The sequence below is a fragment of the Fusarium redolens genome (assembly GCF_020744475.1).
Source record: "Fusarium redolens strain MPI-CAGE-AT-0023 chromosome Unknown BKA55scaffold_6, whole genome shotgun sequence".
In the NCBI taxonomy this organism is placed as follows: domain Eukaryota; kingdom Fungi; phylum Ascomycota; class Sordariomycetes; order Hypocreales; family Nectriaceae; genus Fusarium; species Fusarium redolens.
The window spans coordinates 1,143,305-1,165,147 of NW_025763669.1; the positions used below are offsets into that span (position 1 = coordinate 1,143,305).

The following is a 21,843-nucleotide window of genomic DNA, read 5'->3' on the forward strand; positions in this document are numbered from 1 at the left end:
GGGTGGATAGCTGTGATGTAACGACGTGGGGCAACGTCTTTGACGCGGGGCATATTCCAACGACATTCGCTCTTGATCACTTCTTCAACTCAATCCATTTTCATTTTACAACATAATTCACAAAAATGGAGAGCCAGGTTGAAAGGCTCGTCGAAAAGGCGTGGAAGAAGTATGAGGAAACGCCAAAGGATAAGAGATTATGTGAGTACCCGTCAACACTCAACTTCTTTCAACAGAGCTCTCATGAGCTGAGACGTTACTCTTCTTGACATATATACTTCACTTTGAAACAAATGGATTATCTGGCTAAACTTCTTAGTGATTGGCGTTGCTGGTATCCCCGGCTCAGGTAAGTCAAACCATCCGACACAATACCTCGTTACTCACACTCTTCAGGCAAAACAACATTCTCACAAATCATCACCGATCGAATCAACGCCCGAGCTTCCTCTTCAGATCCCTCCTCTCCTCCTCCAGCAACATTCGTTCCCATGGACGGCTTCCATCTCACCCGCGCCGCCCTCTCCGCCATGCCAGATCCCGATACAGCCCATTTCCGCCGCGGCGCAGCCTTTACCTTCGATGCGCCCAAGTTCCTCACCCTTGTCCAAGCACTCTCCAAGAGACCAATTCCATCAGAGCCTATTCTTGCGCCATCCTTTGATCATGCGCTGAAGGATCCTCGAGATGGTGATATTGTCGTCAAGCCGGAGCATCGCGTCGTTGTACTTGAGGGGAACTATCTTGCGCTAGATCAGGATGTCTGGCGAGATGCAGCGAAGCTTCTGGATGAGGTGTGGTTCGTTGAGGTGGACTTTGAGGTTGCGAGGAGGCGGCTTAGGGAGAGGCATGTAAGAGCAGGCATCGTGAAGGATCTGGAAGAGGGAGATCGAAGAGCGATGGAGAATGATCTCGTCAATGGTAAAGAGATCATTGACTTTAGACTCAAGGTAGACGAGGTGATCCAAAGTCGTGAAGACGGAAGTTGGGTCCATGAATAGAAGACCTGAATAGAGAAGTGATAAATACTTTATGCATTCTATCGACCAATATCAAGGATATCTCATCTAAGTCTCTCTAACCATATCATCATAGTCTTTCCAAAACGCAAGCTATGCCAAATAATAACCAAAACCTACTCCAACGCTGTAACAAGAACCAGCAATGCTCCAATTCGCTCGAATCCGGTGGCACACTCAGATGATAATCGCATCATGTTTCGTTCGATGTCCTAGATCGTTCCGCGCTCAGCTTGCGAATCTCTTGCGCCATGCTATGTCCCTTGCCCTTGCGCGCTGAAGTGATTGAACCACGACTCACATCCCGTCCAGCGGTAGCGGTCTGATCCAGGCCCAGCACTTCAATGAGCTCAGGAATCTCAGCGTGATCGCGCGTCGTCTTCATGCGATGGCACCATGTGACTCTCTTCTCTTCGTTTCCATCGTGGTCTGGGCCTTGTTCTTCTGCCTCCTCAAATGCGCTAATGGGCTGCGCCTTTTCGTTTCGTGGTGTTGAGACGGGTGTGAGGATGTCTCGCGGTTCAAAGAGGAATTCGCCGCCAACTTGGCGCTGGTCGCCCATCTTGAGAACGTTTCCAGTTGGGATTTGCTTCACTCCTTGGACTATACTGCCCACAATGCTGTGCATCATGCTTCGGCGCATGTAGGCTGGCTTGGTGCCTAGTTGTAGCGTCTTTGACATGCCAAGGGCATCGAAAAGAGACCTTGTCGGATCGGTATATACAGGGAAGCGACATCCTGTCTCATTGACATACATGTCAATGAGCGCAGGATCACCACATCCAATGACCGCAATGAATGTGCTCACTGGTAGGCGCAAGAGAGCTTCGGGAGTTATAGCCTCGGACAGAGAGCGCAGAAACTCTTGGCAGTTCTAGAAGGATAATATCAGTAACTTGAAACGACCACGAGACGAAGGGGTCACGACATACGCCACAGAAGAAATGCCTGACAAAGATGATGAGCACGCGTCGTGCAACGTTGCTACCAGTGTAAAGTGTCTTGAAAGGGTGTGATTTTCCATGTCTGTCGAGAACGATGTAGTTTTCGATCTTCTTGAGGGTTTCGGCGGAGGGTAGATCGTTGTTGGTCGCAAGTTCGCCTTCAAAGTCTTCTGGTTGCGTCTTGTCGACCTTGATCGGTGTAGGAGGAGATTTGCTTCTGGTAGAGGCGGCTTTTTGAGGTACAGAGCAAGTATCGCATTTTGGAGCTTCAGAGGTCTTTTCGTCGGAGTCTTGCGCTGGTCGTGGTGGAAGAGTCGGGGCTCGTTCGACGGAAGGATTCTCAGGAGGGATGCCTCCCACGGGCTTGCGCTCAATGGGAGATTTCGTGGTGGTTGAGGCTTTAGCCTCTGTGTGATTATCCGTCATCTTGGTCCAGAAGAAGATCTTCAAAAACTAAGAGAAATCGCGAGTCGTGAAAGACCAAGGTTACAGTAGAAGTTGAGCTTAATCAAGTGAGGAAACCCAATCGCAGAGGGGCATACAAGCGGCCCGTGAGTGGCGCCGCTAAGAGAACGGTCTCCAGCTTATAAGGGACCGGCCGCAGTGGAGAAGGAGTTTCACTGCGTCGTAAGCGTAAACGGAATGGCAGTGGCTTAGATTTGTGAAGAGGGAGGTTTATGAAGTTATCACGAGATTCCTGGTTCTGAGATAAGAGGGGAGACGTGGCGTTTTAGGTCGGGTCAGGTTTCCTGTCCATGAAGCGGCAAACTGACTTATGACCTGGTGGCTACCCTTGTTTGGCTGACGATGCCCTGAATTTCAGCGGCAGGGTAGGTTTAGCTTGATTTTTTGGCTGCTTGTGAGGTCATACATTGGACCAGTCGCAAGGGGATTGGATACCCTAGAGATGTTGTAAAACCGTTGATTTTGTACTGAAGGCATGAAAAATATCTCCGTTTTTAGCAATTCTATTGTGGAATAAATTATGAGTGGTTCTAATGGTCCCTTGGTACAAATTGGGTACTGCAGGATCGCGGCGTGAGAAAGGATCAGCGTCTTGTCACAGGAATAGAAGTGCTTCTGAATTCACTGAAACACTTGACGGCCATGACTACTGCATCTACCTACGCCGATACAGTGAAACCAAGCCATGAGGTAACACAGATCATCAGCCATCATTCATATCCAATAAGTCGTCACAAGAAAAACTAGAGTTTGATGTCTGGTAAAGGTATGAGTGTAAGTGATGGCCGATTACGACAGCTTGAGCGTTATTTATAAACATCAACGGTAGCAATTGTGATCCAATCCATGTTCGAGGCACCACTTGTTCTCTGACAATTAACCGCCTCGCGTATCATTGGCATGGATGTCCAATCCACTTTCATCATGTCAAAAATCTGTCAGCGGGGACTAGACCAGACAGAAATGCTCGTCCCCATCAATGCAAAGAACTGTTCGAGTATTTCTGTCGATATAAGTCAGATTCTTGGTGGGGTGTGACATCTTCCCACTCATCCAACCCTCCCACCAAATTCTCTCTCTTTTTTGCAGCTCTCACTCATGCGCAGTTAGCCAAGATGGCAGCTCAAGTCCCCACTGAAGCTCTCAAGGAGCTCAACGGTAAGTTCCTACGTATATCGTTCACTCAGCGGTGAACTATCATGTGAAAACGTCTGAGCCAAAAAGACTGACAACGATTGCCCCGCAGTGGCCGATGCTTCTCAGAAGCCCGGCACAAACACACAGTCAAAGACCGACGCTGCCGGAGACGATCACGGCGAAGATGATTCCGAAGACGAAGCCAACGGCGCTGCTCCTGCCGAGGGAGCCGCCAAAAAGAAGAAGAAGAGAAAGCCCAAGAAGAAGAAGAAGAACCCTACCAGCCAGAGCGACCCTCCTCGAGTCCAGGTCAGCCAGTTGTTCCCTAACAAATCCTACCCTCACGGAGAGGAGGTTGAATACAAGGACGAGAACAACTACCGTACTACCGATGAGGAGAAGCGCCACCTCGACAACCTGAACAGCGACTTCCTTGCCGATTACCGTGAGGCCGCTGAGATTCATCGCCAAGTTCGACAGTGGACTCAGAAGAATGTCAAGCCCGGACAGACCTTGACTCAGATCGCCGAGGGTATTGAGGATGGTGTTCGTGCTCTTACCGGACATGCTGGACTGGAGGAGGGTGACAGCATCAAGGCTGGTATGGGTTTCCCTTGCGGTCTTAGTCTCAACCACTGCGCCGCGCATTACACTCCCAATGCCGGTAACAAGATGGTTCTTCAGCAGGAGGATGTCATGAAGGTTGATTTCGGTGTCCACGTCAACGGCCGCATTGTTGACTCTGCTTTTACTATGTCTTTCGACAACAAGTACGACAACCTTCTCAAAGCCGTCCAGGAGGCCACTAACGCAGGTATTCGCGAGGCCGGTATCGATGCCCGCGTTGGTGAAATTGGAGGTGTCATCCAGGAGACCATGGAGAGCTTCGAGGTTGAGATCGACGGAACCACCTACCCCGTCAAGAGTATTCGCAACCTTACAGGCCACAACATTCTGCCCTACAGCATCCACGGAACCAAGGCCGTGCCCATCGTCAAGAGTAACGATCAGACCAAGATGGAGGAAGGCGATGTCTTTGCCATTGAGACCTTTGGAAGCACTGGTAACGGATACGTCCGCGATGATATGGAGACGTCGCACTATGCTAAGCGAGGAGACTCGCAGCACGTTGATCTCCGTTTGAGCTCGGCCAAGTCGCTGCTCAACGTGATCAACAAGAACTTTGGCACTCTGCCGTTCTGCCGTCGATACCTGGACCGTCTTGGCCAGGACAAGTATCTACTTGGAGTATGTATTGGAGTTCACATTGAAATGAGCTATTGCTAACAGTTCAAAGCTCAATAATCTGGTCAACGCTGGTATCGTCGAAGCATACCCGCCCTTGTGTGACAAGAAGGGCTCGTACACTGCTCAGTTTGAGCATGTAAGTGAACCATTAATGCTTTACAGATGACAGTGACTAATAAATCTTAGACCATTCTGATTCGACCCACCGTGAAGGAGGTCATCAGTCGTGGAGATGACTACTAGACGAGTTTCTGGCATGTCATGGAGTGAATTGTGAGATGGACTCTGAAATACGACTCTCCTCTTTCGATGCGAACACGTCTGACTATGTAAATAAACTCAAAATATGATTTTACGTTAAGCATATGTGACCGTTATTGCATTGTTAACTATGTAGGTTTGTTGTTTGGTTCATGGCGTAAATGATCAAGCATTACAGCGGTCAATAGCCTGAATACCAGTAACATCATTATGCAAGAATCTGGCAAGTTATGCATTGCTACATTGATAAATTGCGTAGTTATGACCGCCAAATGCAACAACTGCCCATTTTGACGGCTGCAAGATGATCGATCGATCTATCTAATCTTGGAATACCACAGAAATGATTGATGCTATCTTGAGCTTCTGTATCGATTCTTGTACATTCCACAGACCAAGACCCTTGACACCCGCGTTAATCCCTTCCCCATATCGAGCCTCACGGTGACAAATTGACCAATGCTTGACATTTGATCACCAACGCTTAGCTTCATCGTTCTCCGGTTTTTCCCCATCATTGACGCACTCGCCACTCTGTGGCACAGTCACTCTTTCAGCAATGCACGAGACCAGAAATCGAGCTCCGACCTCCTCCTGCAGACCGAGCCAATCACAGCCTCTTAATAACCCGAGGCTTTATCGCGATCGAGAGGCTTTGCCGTGTAGAGTTAGTGCTGTGTCATATCGGGCTTAGTGGCTGAACGCGGATGTGCTCGGGCCCAGAGCCGATGGCCGGCGATAGCGAGTACCCTCCTTCACATGGAATATTTTTTTCTTAGAGGCTGTGGAAGGAGGAGTCAGGGCGGTGTCCCCAATTAAAAAGGCCGCATCCCATCCATCGCCATCCATCTCCATCGAGTGCTCATCTTTACCCTCACTTCCGTCACTCTCCATCGCCACTGGAGCATCTTGTATATCTTCGTTTTCTGCGACTGATATAATAAGAGAGGCGTCTACTTTCTTTCACATCTTTGATTTTTCGACTCTTCACATAAACGAGTCTCCTCTTTCTTTGAAAAGCTTTTAGCTTCTACACGTGAAAAAAAAAAAAAAGTTTCTGACTCCCACGCGAGCAACTTCTATCTTCCGCAACAACTTCCGACAAACCCGACGAGCCTTCAACCCATCAAAATGAAGGTCTTCAGCAACAAGGTCACATACAACTACTCCTGGGACGAGGTGTCCACAGCCAACTGGACAAAGTACGGCCCTTGGAACAACAAGTCAGAGCATGTCATTGCAGTCGACACCCTCTCCCGCGAAGTCGACCCCGCAACCGGTATCCTTCGCACTGAGCGTCTGATCACCTGCAAGCAAACCGTGCCCGATTGGATCAAGACAATTATCGGTGGTACTGGCGACGAGAGCTTCATGTATGAGGCTAGCTACGTCGACCCCGTCAACAAGACCGTTACGATGGTTAGCCAGAACTTGACATGGAGCAATCTCGTCAACGTTCAGGAGGAGGTCGTCTACAAGCCTCTCGGCGACCACCAAACACAATTCATCCAGAACGCCAACATCACTGCCCTCTGCGGTGGCTGGCAGCGAATCAAGAACAGCATCGAGGATACTATGGTGCATCGCTTCCGCGAGAACGCCGTTAAGGGCCGCGAGGGCTTTGAGCGCGTTCTGATGATGAGCCGCAAGGCTTTCGCCGAGGAGAAGGCGCGCCAGATTCTATGAATTTACCATCACGTATGAATTACGCCTTATCTCCGATCAGCAATCCTTATCTCCAAGGGTTGCACACGACACCAATCTCCACTACTCACCGCTACACTATTTAACGACGACACGGCATAAAATCGGGCGCGCGACATTAAAAAAGAGGAGTAGATGACACTTGCAGCATTTTATTGGCGTTTAGAAGGTTGTTCAAAAGTTATACATAAAAAGAGGATTTTGCTTATTTGGGCATGATACATTAATGCCTTGCGTTTTGGAGTTGTTCGGACTATACCCCCGGTCTATTAGACAGTCGAGAGCACATGGACCCCGAGGAATTGCCTCGGGTTCATCGCCTAGAACGGGCTTCTTGATAGAGTCACTGATTAGAATACTTAATCATCAAACCTATTACTAGAATGTACAATCCTACCGTGATGACTATTCAGCTACTATTTCTTATCCTTGGTACTAGAATCTAGCATAGCCGCTTCGGCTGAACCGATCTCACACACCATATGCACTCACCCACACTTGATCGCTTCTCAACGGCCTTTGCCCGGCATTCGCTATTTCTAGTGCCGAATGGCTCACACCTTTGCCTCTCCGTTCCCATCCGGCCGAGCTTCGGTGGTTCGTGACCCTTTTATCCCCGCAGCAGCCGTTTTGAGGGGGTGGGTGACTAGGGAAGTTTAAAGATGGGGTTGTCGGAAGTCGATGCTTCGTTCCATGATTAGATTGGGCTTGAATGAAACTCTATAGTTTGTGAGTTGAGTGTGGCTTGAAGAATAAAGACGGAATTCGGTGTTGGTCCGAGTACTGGGAAAGTAAATCATGGAAAGTTCCTGAGTGTCATGAAGTTCAGATCATAGAAACTTTTGAGGCTTGGGACTTCTTACTAGAGATGAATGAGATATCGCGATATTTATATTCAATGATCACTAAACTGCCTAATTTTCGGATCTCAAGTCAACACGTAGTGACAGTTTTTGTGTTTAATATACCCGTAGTCTTACACTGCAATTTACACGGCATCTTTGTTACTTTCTAAGAACCCAGGCTTGTTTCGAGTTCTTGTGGCTCAAAAGCATACATTCAAGGAGGCTGCCCAGCTCCAATGGCTGTCGCTGTCATGATATCAGAGGCGTTAAAGGATTGCGCCTAATGGGGATGATTAATTCATATAGCCAGCCCCCAGGGAACGAGAAAACTTCTGACCGTATCAGGGTGCCAAAATGGACTAGTCTAAAGGTCTACTAAATATATACTAAATTCACCCAAGTCTTTTTGTCACTTAGGATAGGTCTTACGTTTCTTGTCTCCCCTAGCCAGATTATCCATAACTCTCAAACTTGGGTATTAGATGCATTGGAACAAGACTTCCGTTTTGAAGAAGTGGTCTGAATGCGTGTTGAAAACAGAGTATTTAATCAACCGCATCTTGCCGAGAGGGTACTTCCTTTGATCACCCAATACTATTCGTTAGTCCTGGAACACATGGCGAAGTTGTTCAATTCTGGGAATATACTACGAAAACCATGAAAGTTCGCTAGCCAGTGTTGCCATCTATGATATAGCAACTAAATAAAATTTGCGCTCATCTGCCCCAATTCCAGAACCTTACTCTGTTCTTTGCCATCTGCTCTCAAATCCTTGTCGAAGTACTTTGTTGGACTTCAATATTGATCCCCTTTCAAGAAATGGATCACTCTTCAGTGACGTGCAATACAAATGAGACACCAAGACCAAGATACCGTAAAAGAATGAGTTCCTTAGTTTTCGTAGTGATCAAACATAGGAAGATCAGAATCATCAGATTCCTCAGACTCATCATCACTGTCATACTCGCTCTCACCATCGCTCCCCATGCCAACCTGACCTCCACGAGTATCTCCCAGAATGGCCTCAAGCTCCCTTCGCAGTTCCGCATTCTGCTTGCGGATCTCGTTCCTACGGCGTCGGAGCATGTCCTCACAGTACACAACCAGAATATTATCCGAAGATCCAGGTTGTCGAGGCTCCCAATTCGCAGCAGCCCGAGCTGCAACATGCAATAGCTGACGAGCCTGACGGTGCTGAATTTCTTCAACATCACCCTCCTGAAGCCCATATTCCGTGTCAAATGCGATCCTATCAGAAGTCTCGTGAAAGGATTCGACAGTCTTGATGCAGAGCTCTAGGGCAGACTCCTTTGTCATACCAAGGGATGTAGAGCTGGAGCATTCGAAAGTAGAGTTCTCAGTCACTTCCTGCCACACAGCGGACAGAACCTCACGTTCCTTGGCGACACGCTCGACTCGGTCGCGGTGATCTTGAGTAAGAACGTCGGTGACGTAGACGCCGTTCATGAATTGGTTGTGGTTCGCAATCTTGAAGTCCTCGGCATACTAAGCGGCGAGAGCATTGTTGAGCTGGTTGCGAAGAAGACGGACGTGCATACGGTAGAGAACAGTGTCGCGAAGAGTACCAGCCCAAGTACCCTGCTTGAAAACAAGAGGAATATCGTCAGGGATCTCAGGGCGAGAGTTGTAGACAAGGTTGAGGTCCCAGATACGGCGGATGACGCGGAGAGAAGTCTCTCCATACTTGATGACGATGGTCTTGGAGAGGCCGTACATCTCATTGTTGTCTTGCTTCTGATACTGGGCGATCTCCTCGCAGAGGGGACCGATGACGTCCTTGAGGGATCGGTTGTCGAGCTCTTCAGCGTAGCGAAGCTGGTTAAAGAGATGAGTGTTTCGGATGATGGCGTGGGGGACGGTTAGAGAGAAGGGGTCTGGAGATGGCTCGGATCTGCGCGAGTAGGCCTCGACGTTGAGGCCCTCGCACCAGGGGACGGTGACGAGCTTGGAGGGGAGCTCGGGGGGAGACATGATTGATAATCGATGAGGTAGTGATGCTGAGTGAGAAATCGTTGGTAGAGAATAATGGGATGTTGCTGAGATATATGTCCGGATGGAGTCGATGATGGGAGATGGAGGGGGGAGTGCGTAAATTCATATGCGGGTGAATAAACAAACGAGGCAGAAGAGTGAAACCCAAGCACTGCAGAAGGACAATAGGGGTATTGTCACTATTCAAACAGTATCGTCGTGGTCACGGCATGTGGTTCTTTATTGTTGACTGTTAGTCAAATGACGTTTGGGAAGAGCAAAACCGGAGCGTTGAAACAATAGAAGACAAAAACTACCAACAATAAAAGAAATACGTATAAAAGGGTATCATTGACATTTACCTAAATAACTAACTTAATCCTCCTTTGAATATCGCCCTGTTTGTCTAAATGCTCTGGCGGTCCAGGCGGCTTTTTGGAAGCCTGGCTTTAGCCATCAAGGTGAACAGAATGGCGACAGGTTCCTTTGATCCGATAATCGCTGAGGCTCAGGAATGAATCCTACCTAGGAGCATCATCCGCGTCGTCCTGAGTGTGGTAGAGTCGTAGGCATGTGCTGTGAATGATCTTGCTTTGTGATATGGCCCATTCCACCACGTCCTGCATCCCAACCTCGGGGCACCTCTTAACGTATAACGCATATGTTGCCCTCTGCCAATATACCGACCGCGTGTGCTCCCGTACAGCACTCGACTTGGTCGCGATACTCTCATGACGCTGGAGGATGAGGGTTATTTCCCACCGTCTTATACATATCCCTCAACTCGAACTCATCATAACCCCCCTCAGGAATCTCCCCAATAACCTTAGCCGGCTGTCCTGCAACAATAGAAAAGCTCGGAATGACCATACTCGGCGGCACAACCGTCCCATCCAACACCTTGACGTAGTCCTTTAAAATAGCAAACTCACCAATCGTACACCCCTTTCCGATCTGCACATGATTTCCCACAGCTGCAGCTTGCACTACTGTCCCTTGGCCAACAAAGACGTGGTCTCCTATGCGTAGTGGCATGTATGTAAAAGCGCCCTTGTATATGCGGCCCGGTGGACGCAGTAGGACGCCTCGAGCTAGGAAGCAGTATCGGCCTATTGCGACGGCTGTGTTGTTCGCTGGCGAGCTGCCAGAGGATGACGATGTGGCTGTTCGAGCGAGATCACCGCGGATCATGACTTCAGGTTGGATGACGGTTTTGCCGCCGAGCATGATGTTTTGGGTACCAACGAGGATTGCTTTGCGTGCGACTTTGTTACCTGTGTCCTATAACAGCATTAGCATTGAACCGTTTCAGAGGGAACAGGGAGCTTACGGTCTCGATGTACTCGCCTTTGGGAGGTCGGCGAGACATGATGGGCGGTTCTTGAAGCCGGTGGACGGCCGGAGCGGAGGCGGAGACGGAGATGGAGGAGAGATCGGGCGGTGTTGGAGTTGTTTTGGCGGTCGCTAGGCCGATGTCATGGACAAGTGGGGCCGCATTTACGCAGGCGACGGGGGCCTCAATTAGATGCAGTAAAGCCAAGGTAAGGCAACGCGTACCAAGTAAATAGAGGCTGTAATTATCGAATCATATGATATGCCGTGTAACATGAACTAATTTTTTGTTGAATGGTTGAGTAAAGAGATAACTGAGGGAGTAACTAGTAACTAGGTACTGTTGCCCAATCTTACCAACATGATGCTATTTCAGAACAAAGAAAGCCTTACTGAGCCTTGAAAAACGGTAGAACCAACACTGAATAGCCTTTCAAGCGCCGTCATGACCAACAACAGGTAAACCCAACAAGCGACGTGTTTGCCCACCGCAATCAGTAGATTACCGACCAATACATCACCAAGCATCTCCATATTTTACTACCTGCATATAACAAACATCCAGAGTGTGTCACAAGATTGTAATAATTTACACACTTATTCCAATTGAGTCTTGTCCTACACCAACCTCTCAACTCAACTCCTCGAATTGGACAGCCAATGATACTCTGACCATAAGCTAACCGTAAGCTAAGGAATTGAATCCTTTGAACTAAACGCAAACAGTTTAGTTTACAGACGATAAAAGAAACGGACTCCAACCTCCCGCTAAAAAAGTGCAGTTCTTCCCGTGCCGCAAGCCAAGGGAAGGGTGCGCGGAATGAGCCACTTATAACTCTCGAAGCGGTTGTGAGCGGTTAATTTCCCCAATTCGTCTCTATTCTCGTCTCTCCTCTGTATTCTCAACCATCTCCATGTTGCATTTTTAAATATTGGATTTAATTTAATTTTTTAACACGGATTCATGTGAGGAGAATGCAGTGGAAATGAGATATAAAGTGACTCGGTCGTTTCGTGCAGTAGCGTACACTAGAACATAGCTGAAACTGCCAGGGCCCGATGTTTGAGATAAATTAAATGGCTTTTTAGATTTCTCTCATTTTTTACTTTTTATCTGCGTTTCTCATCTTCAGGTGAGACTTGTAGAAACTATCGAATTCCTACCTAGATCCTACTCTGTATCTCCTGCATTACTCGTAGTCCGTACATGCTTTGATACTACATTCTAGATGCAGGTGGTTAACCCCGGACCTGAACCCGGACCTTGTTTATAATATTGGATAACTATGTTTGTTCTCTTACGATTCTTGCATCCTTGCCCTTCCCGCTTATAACATCGTGTCCTTGTCTTAGTAGCATACTACGTAGACGATAACTAAACGTCTTGGCCCGCGGGGCGCAGGGCGGAAGATGCTCTGTCCGATCTGAGCCAAGGATTACAAGAGTTGATACCTGAGAGGTTACAAGTTCAGACGACGGTGGGTGATTCTGCGTTTCATCGACAGCGACTGATCCTCTTGTCGTTATGGTAGTAATAGGATGAAGACAAAACAGACCAAATCAAACCAAACCGAACCAAACCAAACCGTAAACATCAAACAGTTTGTCTAATTAACCATTTTAGCCATTTCCTATTCATGCCTCTTCTGACATCTCAGACTCTCAGACTCTCAACTGAGACTCTTGCTGACGGCAACACCAAGTCGAATACAACTATGATCCCTGCTAATACACCTCCAGAAAACGACGCTTCCGCCTGCGCTAGGGTCGCCTCTCAACGCGGCCGCCCTTCCATTAGATTATTTCCCTCCCCCCCCAAAAGCGAAAAGCGTTGCATTGCACTAGATTTGATCCCTACACCCTCCACTTACAAGGATTGGAAGGGTCTCGCTCTCGCCTCCGCCCGCGTTTCGAGGCCTAGTCCATGTTTGCATCTCTTCGTCTGACTTTTTGGCGAGGGAAGAAACAGAAACGAAGGAGAAACTGTATTGTTCTGTTCTGTTTGTTGGGTTTCGTGTCTATCTCAAAATCTGCCTAGATAGGGCGCAGTAGAGTTTGAGCTGTTTTGTATATAAAGTCTATCACGACCTCCTCTCGTCAACCACAGTCAGCACCAACAATTCTAATTCCACTTCTCTCTGGTCTTCTTCTATTCTTGTTCGATAAGTCTTGTCTGGTTCTGGTAACCACTGCATTTCTTATCCCCGCTTCTTCTTCTGCACGCACCACACCAACTCTCAATATAAGCGCCCAGGTGGAAACGCCCCGTCCACTTAGACCCCTTGCTCGTTGCGTTTATTATTAGCATTGCCGCCCTTGTACTCGTTGTTGCCGCCGATTGTATACAAGACCGCGCTCTGCTCTTCCTCTACCACCCTTTCTGTTCTACTATCACTGCTTCTTTAGTCGTTGTTAGTGCTTAATTCCTATTACACACGATCGACACCATCTTTTACCTCTTTAAACGCATTGTCATAGTCCGGCGTCTCAGAAAGTTGCATTCGATCTCCTACATCAACACATTAACCATGCTCGCCAACTCCCTTCTCGTCCTTGCCTCTGCTACATTGGCTTTGGCTTCTCCTCTTGCTAGCTTTGGACCTGGTTCTAGCTGCAAACCCGGAAAGCCTGCTCCTGTCCTCCCAGTCAATGGTGGCCGTAAGTCTTAACTCAACCAACTTATAGATCCTCAGTTTCACTAACATTACTTAAAGCTTCTGAACTCCCTGCTCCTCCTCAAGGTGTAGCTCTCAAGCACATCGCTTTTGGCTTTGGTATTCAGAACTACACCTGCGCTGATGCCGCTGCTACTCCCGCGGCCGTTGGTGCTCTGGCTGTTCTCTACGATATCACTCATCTCTTCCCGGGCCAAAGTCCTTCATCTCTGACTCCCGATAAATGGGCATCTTTCACTGCCGACGTCCTCAGCACCGGAAAGGTCCCTCTCAACCTCAACACAAACGGCGTCGGAGCTTCTACCACCAAGCCCTTCCCCAAGAAGCAAGACCTCAAGGTTCAAGGTCTCCAGAAGAAGCTCCCTTACCTTGGACATCACTTCTTCAACGCTGCTGGAGTTCCTACCTTTGACCTCGATAAGGCCAACCAACTTCTCGTCTGCAAGAAACTCGACGGCATCAAGGCCCCTTCTACTGCCTCCGCTGGCCCTGATGGTACCGGTGCTGTTGACTGGCTTTACCTCGGTGACGCTGGTGGTAGCATCGGTGTCTCCTACGTCTACCGCGTCATGACTGCTGGTGGTGTTTCCCACGGCTGCAAGGCCAAGGGCACTGACAGCACCTCTTACACCACCCTCTACTGGTTCTACGGTTAAACCTAGCCAGTTACGACTTTTCATCTTTCACTTCTTAATCACATATTTTCTTAGTCAGATAGAACGGCGGTTCATCGGAGTTCATAAAAGGTCACAATCGCTTTACATAGGATACTCATACGTTTCACGACGATCGTTTACAGGTACAAAATCTCGGGTTTTGGGAACAGATACCATGGTTTATTATGGGTGTGAATGCATCATTGCCCCAGAGGACATTTAGGGAACAACATTTGGCGTTTTGCTTTTGATACGAAGGGATTGGACAGTGAAGATGAGTTGGAACGCAGACGGGTAGTTAGCCATTGTCAAATGGAAATATATTGCATGAAGTCCGTTAGGCAAATCTTGAATGCTCATATAACCGTGAATGATATGGCAAACTTGTGTGAACAACTAGTATGCACAAAGACGCTTCAAGTATATCAACTAACTCCCATCGCAAAGAACGCTAGACAATCCATCATCAAGAAGGCAAGATAGTACAAAACACGTCACTAAGCATCCTCCTTTCCGTCAACATGCTTCTCATGCTCTAGGCTTTCCCTCTCGCAAGCAATAACCACACTGTTCATATACTTGTGACACTTGTAAGTCAAAGCCGTACACCAGATGATCATGGCGATGCTAACAGCAATCATTGCCCACATGCCTCGCTAATAAAATGTCAGTACTCTGTCCAGGCTAGTCGATATTGGATGATGGAAACTTACAATGAACCACGGAGCCATTGAGGCACCGTAGAAGACGATACTCCACCAAGCATTGATGGTATTGCTGCCCGTGTTCATACCAGCCAATACGATACCTCGGAACATGGCTGATTCATGGCGCATGACATCGTTGCACCAGGCGAAGAAGGTAGCCTGGCACGCGTAGACAGAACCAGCCCAGTAATAAGCTGCAAATACAACGGTGGTAGAGTGTGGGTTTGTAGGATCCTTGGAAGCAACCAAGACCATGATAGCTGTGGCGATTCCAGTAATGCCAATGAAGTATCCAACAAGATATCGCTTTCCAGACAAAAAGTCGGTCAACGTTGCCCAGAACAGTGTAGATACAATGCCAACGGCTGGTACGCCACTGGGGTAGTTGTTCTTCTGGGCGACAGTGTACGTCTTGGTCGGGTGGTTTTGGAGGAAGAGAGCGAACAGAGCGTTGGTGCTGAACGACTCGGTCTCACCGGCGATGACCCAGAGAATAACAAATCCCCACCAGAACCACGATGTGAGAACCATCTTTCCATAGCCGAATGTGAGTTTGGGTCGTTCTTCAGCGGGAGGAACACGCGACCTGGCGAGGGCTCGCTCCTCTTCGGAGAGGTAAAAGGCGGTAGTCGTATGCGGTGTATCGGGGAACAGGAAGAAGCCGTAGATAGCAATGGGGATGGTGATGAGGCCATCAATAATGAAAAGCCATCGCCAACCAGTCAATCCATTTCTACCATCCATACTCGAGTGAATACCCGTCTGGATGAAACCTCCAATCATCGTTCCCGCCAGGCCAGAGGCAGTAAAGATACCACTTCGCTTGCCTAGTTCTCTCTCTGTATACCAAGATCCGAGAATGTAGTGTGTGCCGACAAAGGTTGACGCTTCGCAGATGCCCTGGAAGAAGCGAATTGCCATGATGGACTTGGGGCTTTGGACGGAGGCGGTGACCATGGTGAGGCAGCCCCAGAGAACCATCATGAGAGGGAACCAGATGCGAGGTTTGATGTATTGGAGGGAGAGGTTGGAGGGGACTTGGCCGATGACATAACTGTGAACTGTTAGAATGTGTACACGGTGAGAAGAAGATGGTAGCGTACCCAACAGTGAAGCAAGTAAAGATCTGGTTCAGTTGATCGCCCTCGAACCCAAGGTCCTCCTTCATACCGGAGACGTAGGCATTGTTGATGTTGTTTCGATCAAGCTATACAGAGTCAGTATATGAGTCAAACAGGCAGGGTATGACAACTTACGTAGTTGACAAGGTAACTCAAACAACAAAAGGTCAAGATGAAAAAATCAATCTTTTGAACAAGACGTCTCTCTCCGGGCTTGTAGTCAACATGAAGATACTCCTTCAGTTTCGACGACATATTGATGACTTGTAAGAAAGAGTCTGAAGTGGCGAGTATGATGATGATGAAGAGTGACAACCAAGGGGTCGAGACCTGGTCTACTTATACATGCCGAGTGAAGCTGCAGACAATGATAGTCATTGGCAGTATTAGTTTCTAGGAAAAGACAAGACTCAATTATACCAACCTTGGCAACGCTCCTATTCCGCTGCAGTATCAGAGTCAAGTCGCGTGTTGAGTGACAAGGTCAAACGATTTCGGCCAAGTTTAGTCTTAATCTGCCGAAACGATAAGCAACCACAAAATTGGGAATTTGCGGGGAAGCGATAGGCTAGGACGTGCAGGGCGTTGATCATCCCTGAAGATACGATTTCTCTCCGCAATTGATTGCTTGATTCGTTTCCCTTTTCGGAAATGTATCTATATGATCCTTGTAGATAAGTTCCTTGTTAGTGAGATAGGAGATGCCGGGCGAGTTTGGCGGATGTTACTGAGGTATCGGGATGGAGACGGGGGTTGATAAACAGCTGATATTAAAGATAGCTTAATTGGATAAGTGACGGGAGTAAGAGATGCCAAGAATTGTATTTCTCTGTTCCACGATAAACAAATAGTCAGTGTTACAGAAAGAAAGTCAGTTTATATTATTGGAGTTTAGAATAATTCATCATCTCTACTATAGTCAAGCGAATCCTCAACCGTTCACCGGACATATTCACCCAAAAAGGCCAAAACATGTCAAAGATACAGCTATCAACAAAGAATCCGGATCCTTGTTCTATTACCGAGTATCTGGTATTACCCCAGATATTCGTATCTAATTAGTGTGAACACCTCGTGATAAGCTGCATTTCCCCTCATACAACCACACTCTCCATTGATACCTCTCCCCATCAGGAAGGGAACCAAAATCACTAGTGCAACACAGTTAACTCCGGACCGGCAATAACCTAAATAGGAAAGATATCTATTACACTACTACAACCCTCAACTTACGCCTTAGACTAAGATATCTCAGACTAGATTTAAGCTGCCTCTATTCTCTATCTTCCCTTGGCTAACCCAAGATATTGCACACCAATAGTCTCACTCACCATGACTCTCACAACCACCACCACACAAACAGCCACCCTTGATACCACTCCTACGTGGAAGGATATCAGCGAGAAGAAGATAAAGGCTCTGAACTCTTCTATCCCTGAACAATGGCTCATTCCTAAAGATATCCTTCCTCCTGGGGATCAAGCCGATGTTACCACTTGGCCAGAGTCTTCAGGGTGGTTTACGAAAGAAGAGCTCGCTATCACATCTTTAACTGCTGCTGAACTCCTTGAGAAACTTGCTTCTGGGGAGTACAAGTCTGAGCATGTCACCAAGGCATTCTGTAAACGAGCATCTGCTGCTCATCAACTTGTAAGTCGGCCACATAGTGAATTTTACGTTAGACTAACACGATGCAAAGACAAACTGTCTTGCAGAGACTTGCTTTGAGCGCGCTCTCCAAACAGCCCGTCAACTAGACGAGCATCTCGCCAAAACTGGAACTCCCGTCGGTCCTCTCCACGGCCTTCCCATTTCTCTCAAAGACAACTTCAACCTTGAAGGTCTTGATTCAACAGTCGGATTCACAGCTCATGTTGGAGATCCGGCCAAGTCTGACTCTGCACTTGCAACAGTTCTTCAAAAGGCCGGTGCTGTCTTCTACGTCAAGACCAATGTACCTACAGCTATGATGATCGCAGAGTCTGTGAACAACACTTTTGGACGAACTGTGAATCCTAAGAATAGGAATACTACCAGTGGTGGAAGTTCAGGCGGAGAGTCAGCCCTTATTGCATTCAAGGGAAGTCCACTTGGTGTTGGCTCTGACATTGGTATGTTCTACGTTCTCAAATATGCAGCAATAAGCTCACACTGCTATAGGCGGATCATTGCGTATTCCTGCTGCTTGCACAGGCATCTTCACCATCCGCCCTTCAGCAGGTCGTTTCCCAGTGCGCAACTGTCGCTCCGGCATGCCCGGCCAAGAAGCCGTCCTCTCCGTTAACGGCCCCCTAGCACGGACTCTCCAAGATGTTGAACTCTACAGCAAAGCCGTCATTGACTCTCAACCCTGGCTCGTCGACCCCAAGTGTCTCCCCATTCCCTGGCGCCCAGCTCATCTCCCCGAAAAGCTAAAGATCGCATTCATGTGGCACGACGGCATGGTCCGACCAACACCACCTGTAACCCGAGCTCTCGAGATCGCAAAGAAGAAGCTCGAAGCGGCGGGACATACCATTGTTGAATGGGATCATGTTGATCAGAAGGAAGGCAGTGATCTTCTTCAGCGCATGTTCACTGCTGATGGTGGACAAACCATTCGAAAGGAACTTGAGCGTACAGATGAGCCTTGGAGGCCTGAGATGGAGGCCTATCGCGTTGCGAGAGATTTGAGTACATCTGAGATGTGGAAGCTTCAGCTCGAGCGAACAGCTTTCCAGAACCGTTATCTCGATCGTTGGAACAAGGCGGGCATTGATGCTATTATCAGTGCAACAACTCCCTACAGTACAGGAAAGCATGGAAGCCTAAGACATGGTAAGTCTCCAGGTCATTGATGAACGAGTTGACATTCTAACAATGAATAGTTGCTTATACTGGTGTTTTCAACGTCGTTGACTACTCAGCTGTCTCTTTCGCTACAAGTATCGACGTCGATAAGGATGTTGACAAGCTTGACGCTTCTTACGAGCCGTTGAGTCCGTTGTGCAAGTCTGTCAATGAAGAATGTGAGTAGCCCACGTCAGTCATATGGTCGAATAACACTAACACCATACAGACGACGCAGAGTTGGTCCATGGACTACCAGTCAGTCTTCAAATCGTTGCACGTAGGTTGGAAGAAGAAAAGGTCCTCGCTATGGCCAAGCTCGTACACGAGACTGTTGGATGAAGGGAAACACCGTAGAATAGATTTTACCACGTAGACACTGCCAGGTCCTGGGACTATCATATAAAGTAACGTTTAATATCAAGGACGGGCACAGATCTTGTAACAGATAAAGAAATATAGTATTCATCTTGTTTCTCGTTTGGAAAAACAGACATGGAAAATGAAGACGAGGGAATCGCTTCTCAACCCTCTCAACCCATGTAGAAGCATGCCTCATCAGCTTCTTGAGGCTGAATCCTCCTTCTCTCATCCTTCTCATATCAGGCATTAAATTCTTGAAATCACCAAGACTTGTCCTTGTTTCCCTTTCCTAAAGTAACTCTCTCATTTTGAACTTGAAGCCACGTCTTTGAACCTCCTCTAAGACACTATCCGACTCTTGTCATACGCGAATCCATTTCCTTATCTCCTGGAGGCGTCCAGTCCTCCCTGGAGATCCTGCTCAAGCCCCGTGTTTCCATGACCCTGATACTCCTGTGGTCGAGGGTCCTCCGCTGTCCATTGGCTGTTGCCCTGCGGCAGAGGAACGGGCACACCCTGCTGGTTCTGGAGACCAGCGGGGCCACCTTGACCGGGAACAGTGCGAACAGTCTGTCGGAATCGCGACACCTCATCCAAGATCATGCCTCTCATCTGGCCAACATCCTCAACGACCTCAAAGTCGAAGTTGAATGTGGTGGGGCAATCGGGCTCGTCTGAAGCATCGTGCCAGATGTGGAGGTAAGGGTGCTCGAGAGCTTGCTCTACACTGATACGAGATGAAGGGTCGAAGGCGAGCATCTTGTCGAGAAGGTCGAGAGCGTCAGGGTTGGCCTGAGGGAACAGGCTAGGGAATGGCTTCTTGGGCATGAAAGGTAGGTTGCGGACGTATTCCTGAGCACGGGGTGAGCCGATACGAGAGAGAGTCTCTTCATTAGGAGTTCCAAGAATGTGAAGAATCTGGTTGAGCTGGTCGACGTAGTCACGGCCCTTGAAGAAAGGTCGGCCACCCAACAACTCCGCAAGAATGCAACCAACAGACCAAACATCGACTATATCGGGTCAGTAAGATAATCCACTAATACTGTGATTTCGGGTCACACATACTCGCTTTGGTGTAGCTCTGGAAGCTCAACATGATCTCGGGCGCACGGTACCATCGGGTAGCAACGTACTCGGTCATGTATCCGGCATTCTCCTCGGGATCGACAGAGAAACCTCGGGCAAGACCGAAATCGCAAATTTTGAGCTCGCAGTCGGCGTTGACGAGCAAGTTTCCAGGCTTGAGATCTCGGTGGAGCACATTGGCGGAGTGAATGTACTTGAGACCACAAAGGATCTGGTAGATAAAGGATTGGAAATGGGCATCGGTAAGAGGCTGGCCAGATCGAATGATAGCAGCCAAATCACACTCCATCAGCTCTACGCTGTGTCAGCTTATGGTCATTGTTTCTTCTCGGCTCGTCACTGACCCTCGTACAGGTACGTCTCGTTGAAGTTATCGGGTCGAGGAATGTCCATGTCGTACAGACATGTGATCTATCGTGAGCATATTAGCATACGCGTCCTTGCTTGGCCCTGGTACTCGTTGCGCCGAGGTAGAACTCACGTTGCGGTGGCCTCGGAAGTGCTGAAGCAACTTGATCTCGCGCAGAGCGCGCTTGGCGAGAATCTTCTTGCTGAAGACATTGGTGACCTTCTTGATGGCGACGCCCTCGTTGGTTTGGTTGTTAACGGCGGCACTGAGAGGCGGGGTCATCGTCAGCAAATGCAGATGCGGCGGGGTAGAAGACGAGTTTGGAGTCGCAGCACGAGAGACGAGTGTCACGAGTAACAGGATGCGCACTCACCAGACGATACCGTAGGCTCCCTGTCCAAGCTCCTTGGTGACCGTATAGCGCTCGTCGACGATAAAGTCCTGGTTAAAGACCTTGAAGACCTTCCGTCCTTGAAGGTCCGACATGGTGTCTGATCTTGGATGCGGGGCAGATAGAAGCTTCGAATGCGACAAGGTTTGGTCAAGAGGAACGACCGTTTGCGTCGGTTGGGGAGTGAACTTTATAGGGAAAGACCAGGTATAAAGATGAAAAGTTAGAAATGCTGTGTAAGAATAAGACAAAGAAACAGTCAGCGCCGTCTTTGCGATATATGTACCTTATGTTGCTGGTTGGCTGGGTCCCGCGGATTGAACGAGTGGAATGGGAAATAGCTCCCTCAGCTGCTGAGCCCATCTCGGACTGCTACTGGACGAAGCATTGGGTTGCTGTTTTAGCAGGGGCTTTCAGGGCTGCTGGAACTGATCCACAGTGACCCGAAGCCGCTAAGGTATGAAAAAGGGACCCCGCAGCGAAGTCACCGCCTGATGATGTGGCTGATTTGCTCGGCTTGCGGCCCCCACACGCACTGGGCCAATGAGAGAACGAATCAAGTTCTTCACTTGATAGCCGCGCGACAACGACCCTTGTTCTCAAGTCGCAGTGATGCATGTAACGGCTCGGCCTCATCTACTGCAAAAAGGGGAACTTGCCGTGTTGAACTCTCAGAGGACACAGACTCAAATTTGATGATTCAAAAACACGCGTTCTTT

General features: G+C 48.4%; 10 protein-coding genes across 10 annotated transcripts; 5 read left to right on the forward strand and 5 right to left on the reverse strand.

Moving 5' to 3' along the window:
* The first annotated feature begins 63 nt into the window (after positions 1–63).
* Positions 64–1,031, forward strand: BKA55DRAFT_564111 (P-loop containing nucleoside triphosphate hydrolase protein). Its single transcript, XM_046192464.1, has 3 exons — positions 64–201; positions 320–349; positions 397–1,031. The coding sequence occupies exons 1-3, from the start codon at positions 126–128 to the stop codon at positions 999–1,001; spliced, it is 711 nt and encodes a 236-aa protein (XP_046051023.1). The 5' UTR covers positions 64–125; the 3' UTR covers positions 1,002–1,031.
* Positions 1,032–1,212: 181 nt separating this feature from the next.
* Positions 1,213–2,389, reverse strand: BKA55DRAFT_508430 (uncharacterized protein; the record flags this gene model as incomplete). The annotated part of the gene is made up of 3 exons (XM_046187429.1): positions 1,213–1,723; positions 1,775–1,893; positions 1,952–2,389. 3 exons carry the CDS (start codon positions 2,387–2,389, stop codon positions 1,213–1,215), a joined length of 1,068 nt encoding a protein of 355 aa, XP_046051024.1.
* Positions 2,390–3,543: 1,154 nt separating this feature from the next.
* Positions 3,544–5,056, forward strand: BKA55DRAFT_592764 (peptidase M24, structural domain-containing protein; the record flags this gene model as incomplete). Its single annotated transcript, XM_046195440.1, has 4 exons — positions 3,544–3,586; positions 3,675–4,813; positions 4,863–4,949; positions 5,000–5,056. The coding sequence occupies 4 exons, from the start codon at positions 3,544–3,546 to the stop codon at positions 5,054–5,056; spliced, it is 1,326 nt and encodes a 441-aa protein (XP_046051025.1).
* A 788-nt stretch (positions 5,057–5,844) lies between these two features.
* Positions 5,845–7,162, forward strand: BKA55DRAFT_564120 (PRELI-like family-domain-containing protein). The gene has a single exon (XM_046192465.1). The coding sequence runs from the start codon at positions 6,206–6,208 to the stop codon at positions 6,758–6,760; it is 555 nt and encodes a 184-aa protein (XP_046051026.1). The 5' UTR covers positions 5,845–6,205; the 3' UTR covers positions 6,761–7,162.
* Positions 7,163–8,514: 1,352 nt separating this feature from the next.
* Positions 8,515–9,615, reverse strand: BKA55DRAFT_688474 (uncharacterized protein; the record flags this gene model as incomplete). Its single annotated transcript, XM_046199215.1, has 2 exons — positions 8,515–9,129; positions 9,175–9,615. The coding sequence occupies 2 exons, from the start codon at positions 9,613–9,615 to the stop codon at positions 8,515–8,517; spliced, it is 1,056 nt and encodes a 351-aa protein (XP_046051027.1).
* A 729-nt stretch (positions 9,616–10,344) lies between these two features.
* On the reverse strand, positions 10,345–10,984 carry BKA55DRAFT_688475 (trimeric LpxA-like protein; the record flags this gene model as incomplete). The annotated part of the gene is made up of 2 exons (XM_046199216.1): positions 10,345–10,896; positions 10,946–10,984. The coding sequence occupies 2 exons, from the start codon at positions 10,982–10,984 to the stop codon at positions 10,345–10,347; spliced, it is 591 nt and encodes a 196-aa protein (XP_046051028.1).
* Positions 10,985–13,475: 2,491 nt separating this feature from the next.
* Positions 13,476–14,278, forward strand: BKA55DRAFT_592766 (uncharacterized protein; the record flags this gene model as incomplete). Its single annotated transcript, XM_046195441.1, has 2 exons — positions 13,476–13,605; positions 13,662–14,278. 2 exons carry the CDS (start codon positions 13,476–13,478, stop codon positions 14,276–14,278), a joined length of 747 nt encoding a protein of 248 aa, XP_046051029.1.
* A 308-nt stretch (positions 14,279–14,586) lies between these two features.
* Positions 14,587–16,613, reverse strand: BKA55DRAFT_564124 (major facilitator superfamily domain-containing protein). Its single transcript, XM_046192466.1, has 4 exons — positions 16,242–16,613; positions 16,089–16,192; positions 14,992–16,039; positions 14,587–14,934 (listed from the first exon to the last, which is right to left on the reverse strand). Exons 1-4 carry the CDS (start codon positions 16,359–16,361, stop codon positions 14,776–14,778), a joined length of 1,431 nt encoding a protein of 476 aa, XP_046051030.1. The 5' UTR covers positions 16,362–16,613; the 3' UTR covers positions 14,587–14,775.
* An 825-nt stretch (positions 16,614–17,438) lies between these two features.
* On the forward strand, positions 17,439–19,277 carry BKA55DRAFT_508905 (amidase signature domain-containing protein; the record flags this gene model as incomplete). Its single annotated transcript, XM_046187484.1, has 5 exons — positions 17,439–17,756; positions 17,806–18,217; positions 18,267–18,923; positions 18,974–19,114; positions 19,165–19,277. The coding sequence occupies 5 exons, from the start codon at positions 17,439–17,441 to the stop codon at positions 19,275–19,277; spliced, it is 1,641 nt and encodes a 546-aa protein (XP_046051031.1).
* Positions 19,278–19,679: 402 nt separating this feature from the next.
* BKA55DRAFT_537867 (kinase-like domain-containing protein) lies at positions 19,680–21,219 on the reverse strand (the record flags this gene model as incomplete). Its single annotated transcript, XM_046189969.1, has 5 exons — positions 19,680–20,308; positions 20,364–20,678; positions 20,729–20,795; positions 20,866–20,998; positions 21,107–21,219. The coding sequence occupies 5 exons, from the start codon at positions 21,217–21,219 to the stop codon at positions 19,680–19,682; spliced, it is 1,257 nt and encodes a 418-aa protein (XP_046051032.1).
* Positions 21,220–21,843: the final 624 nt, after the last annotated feature.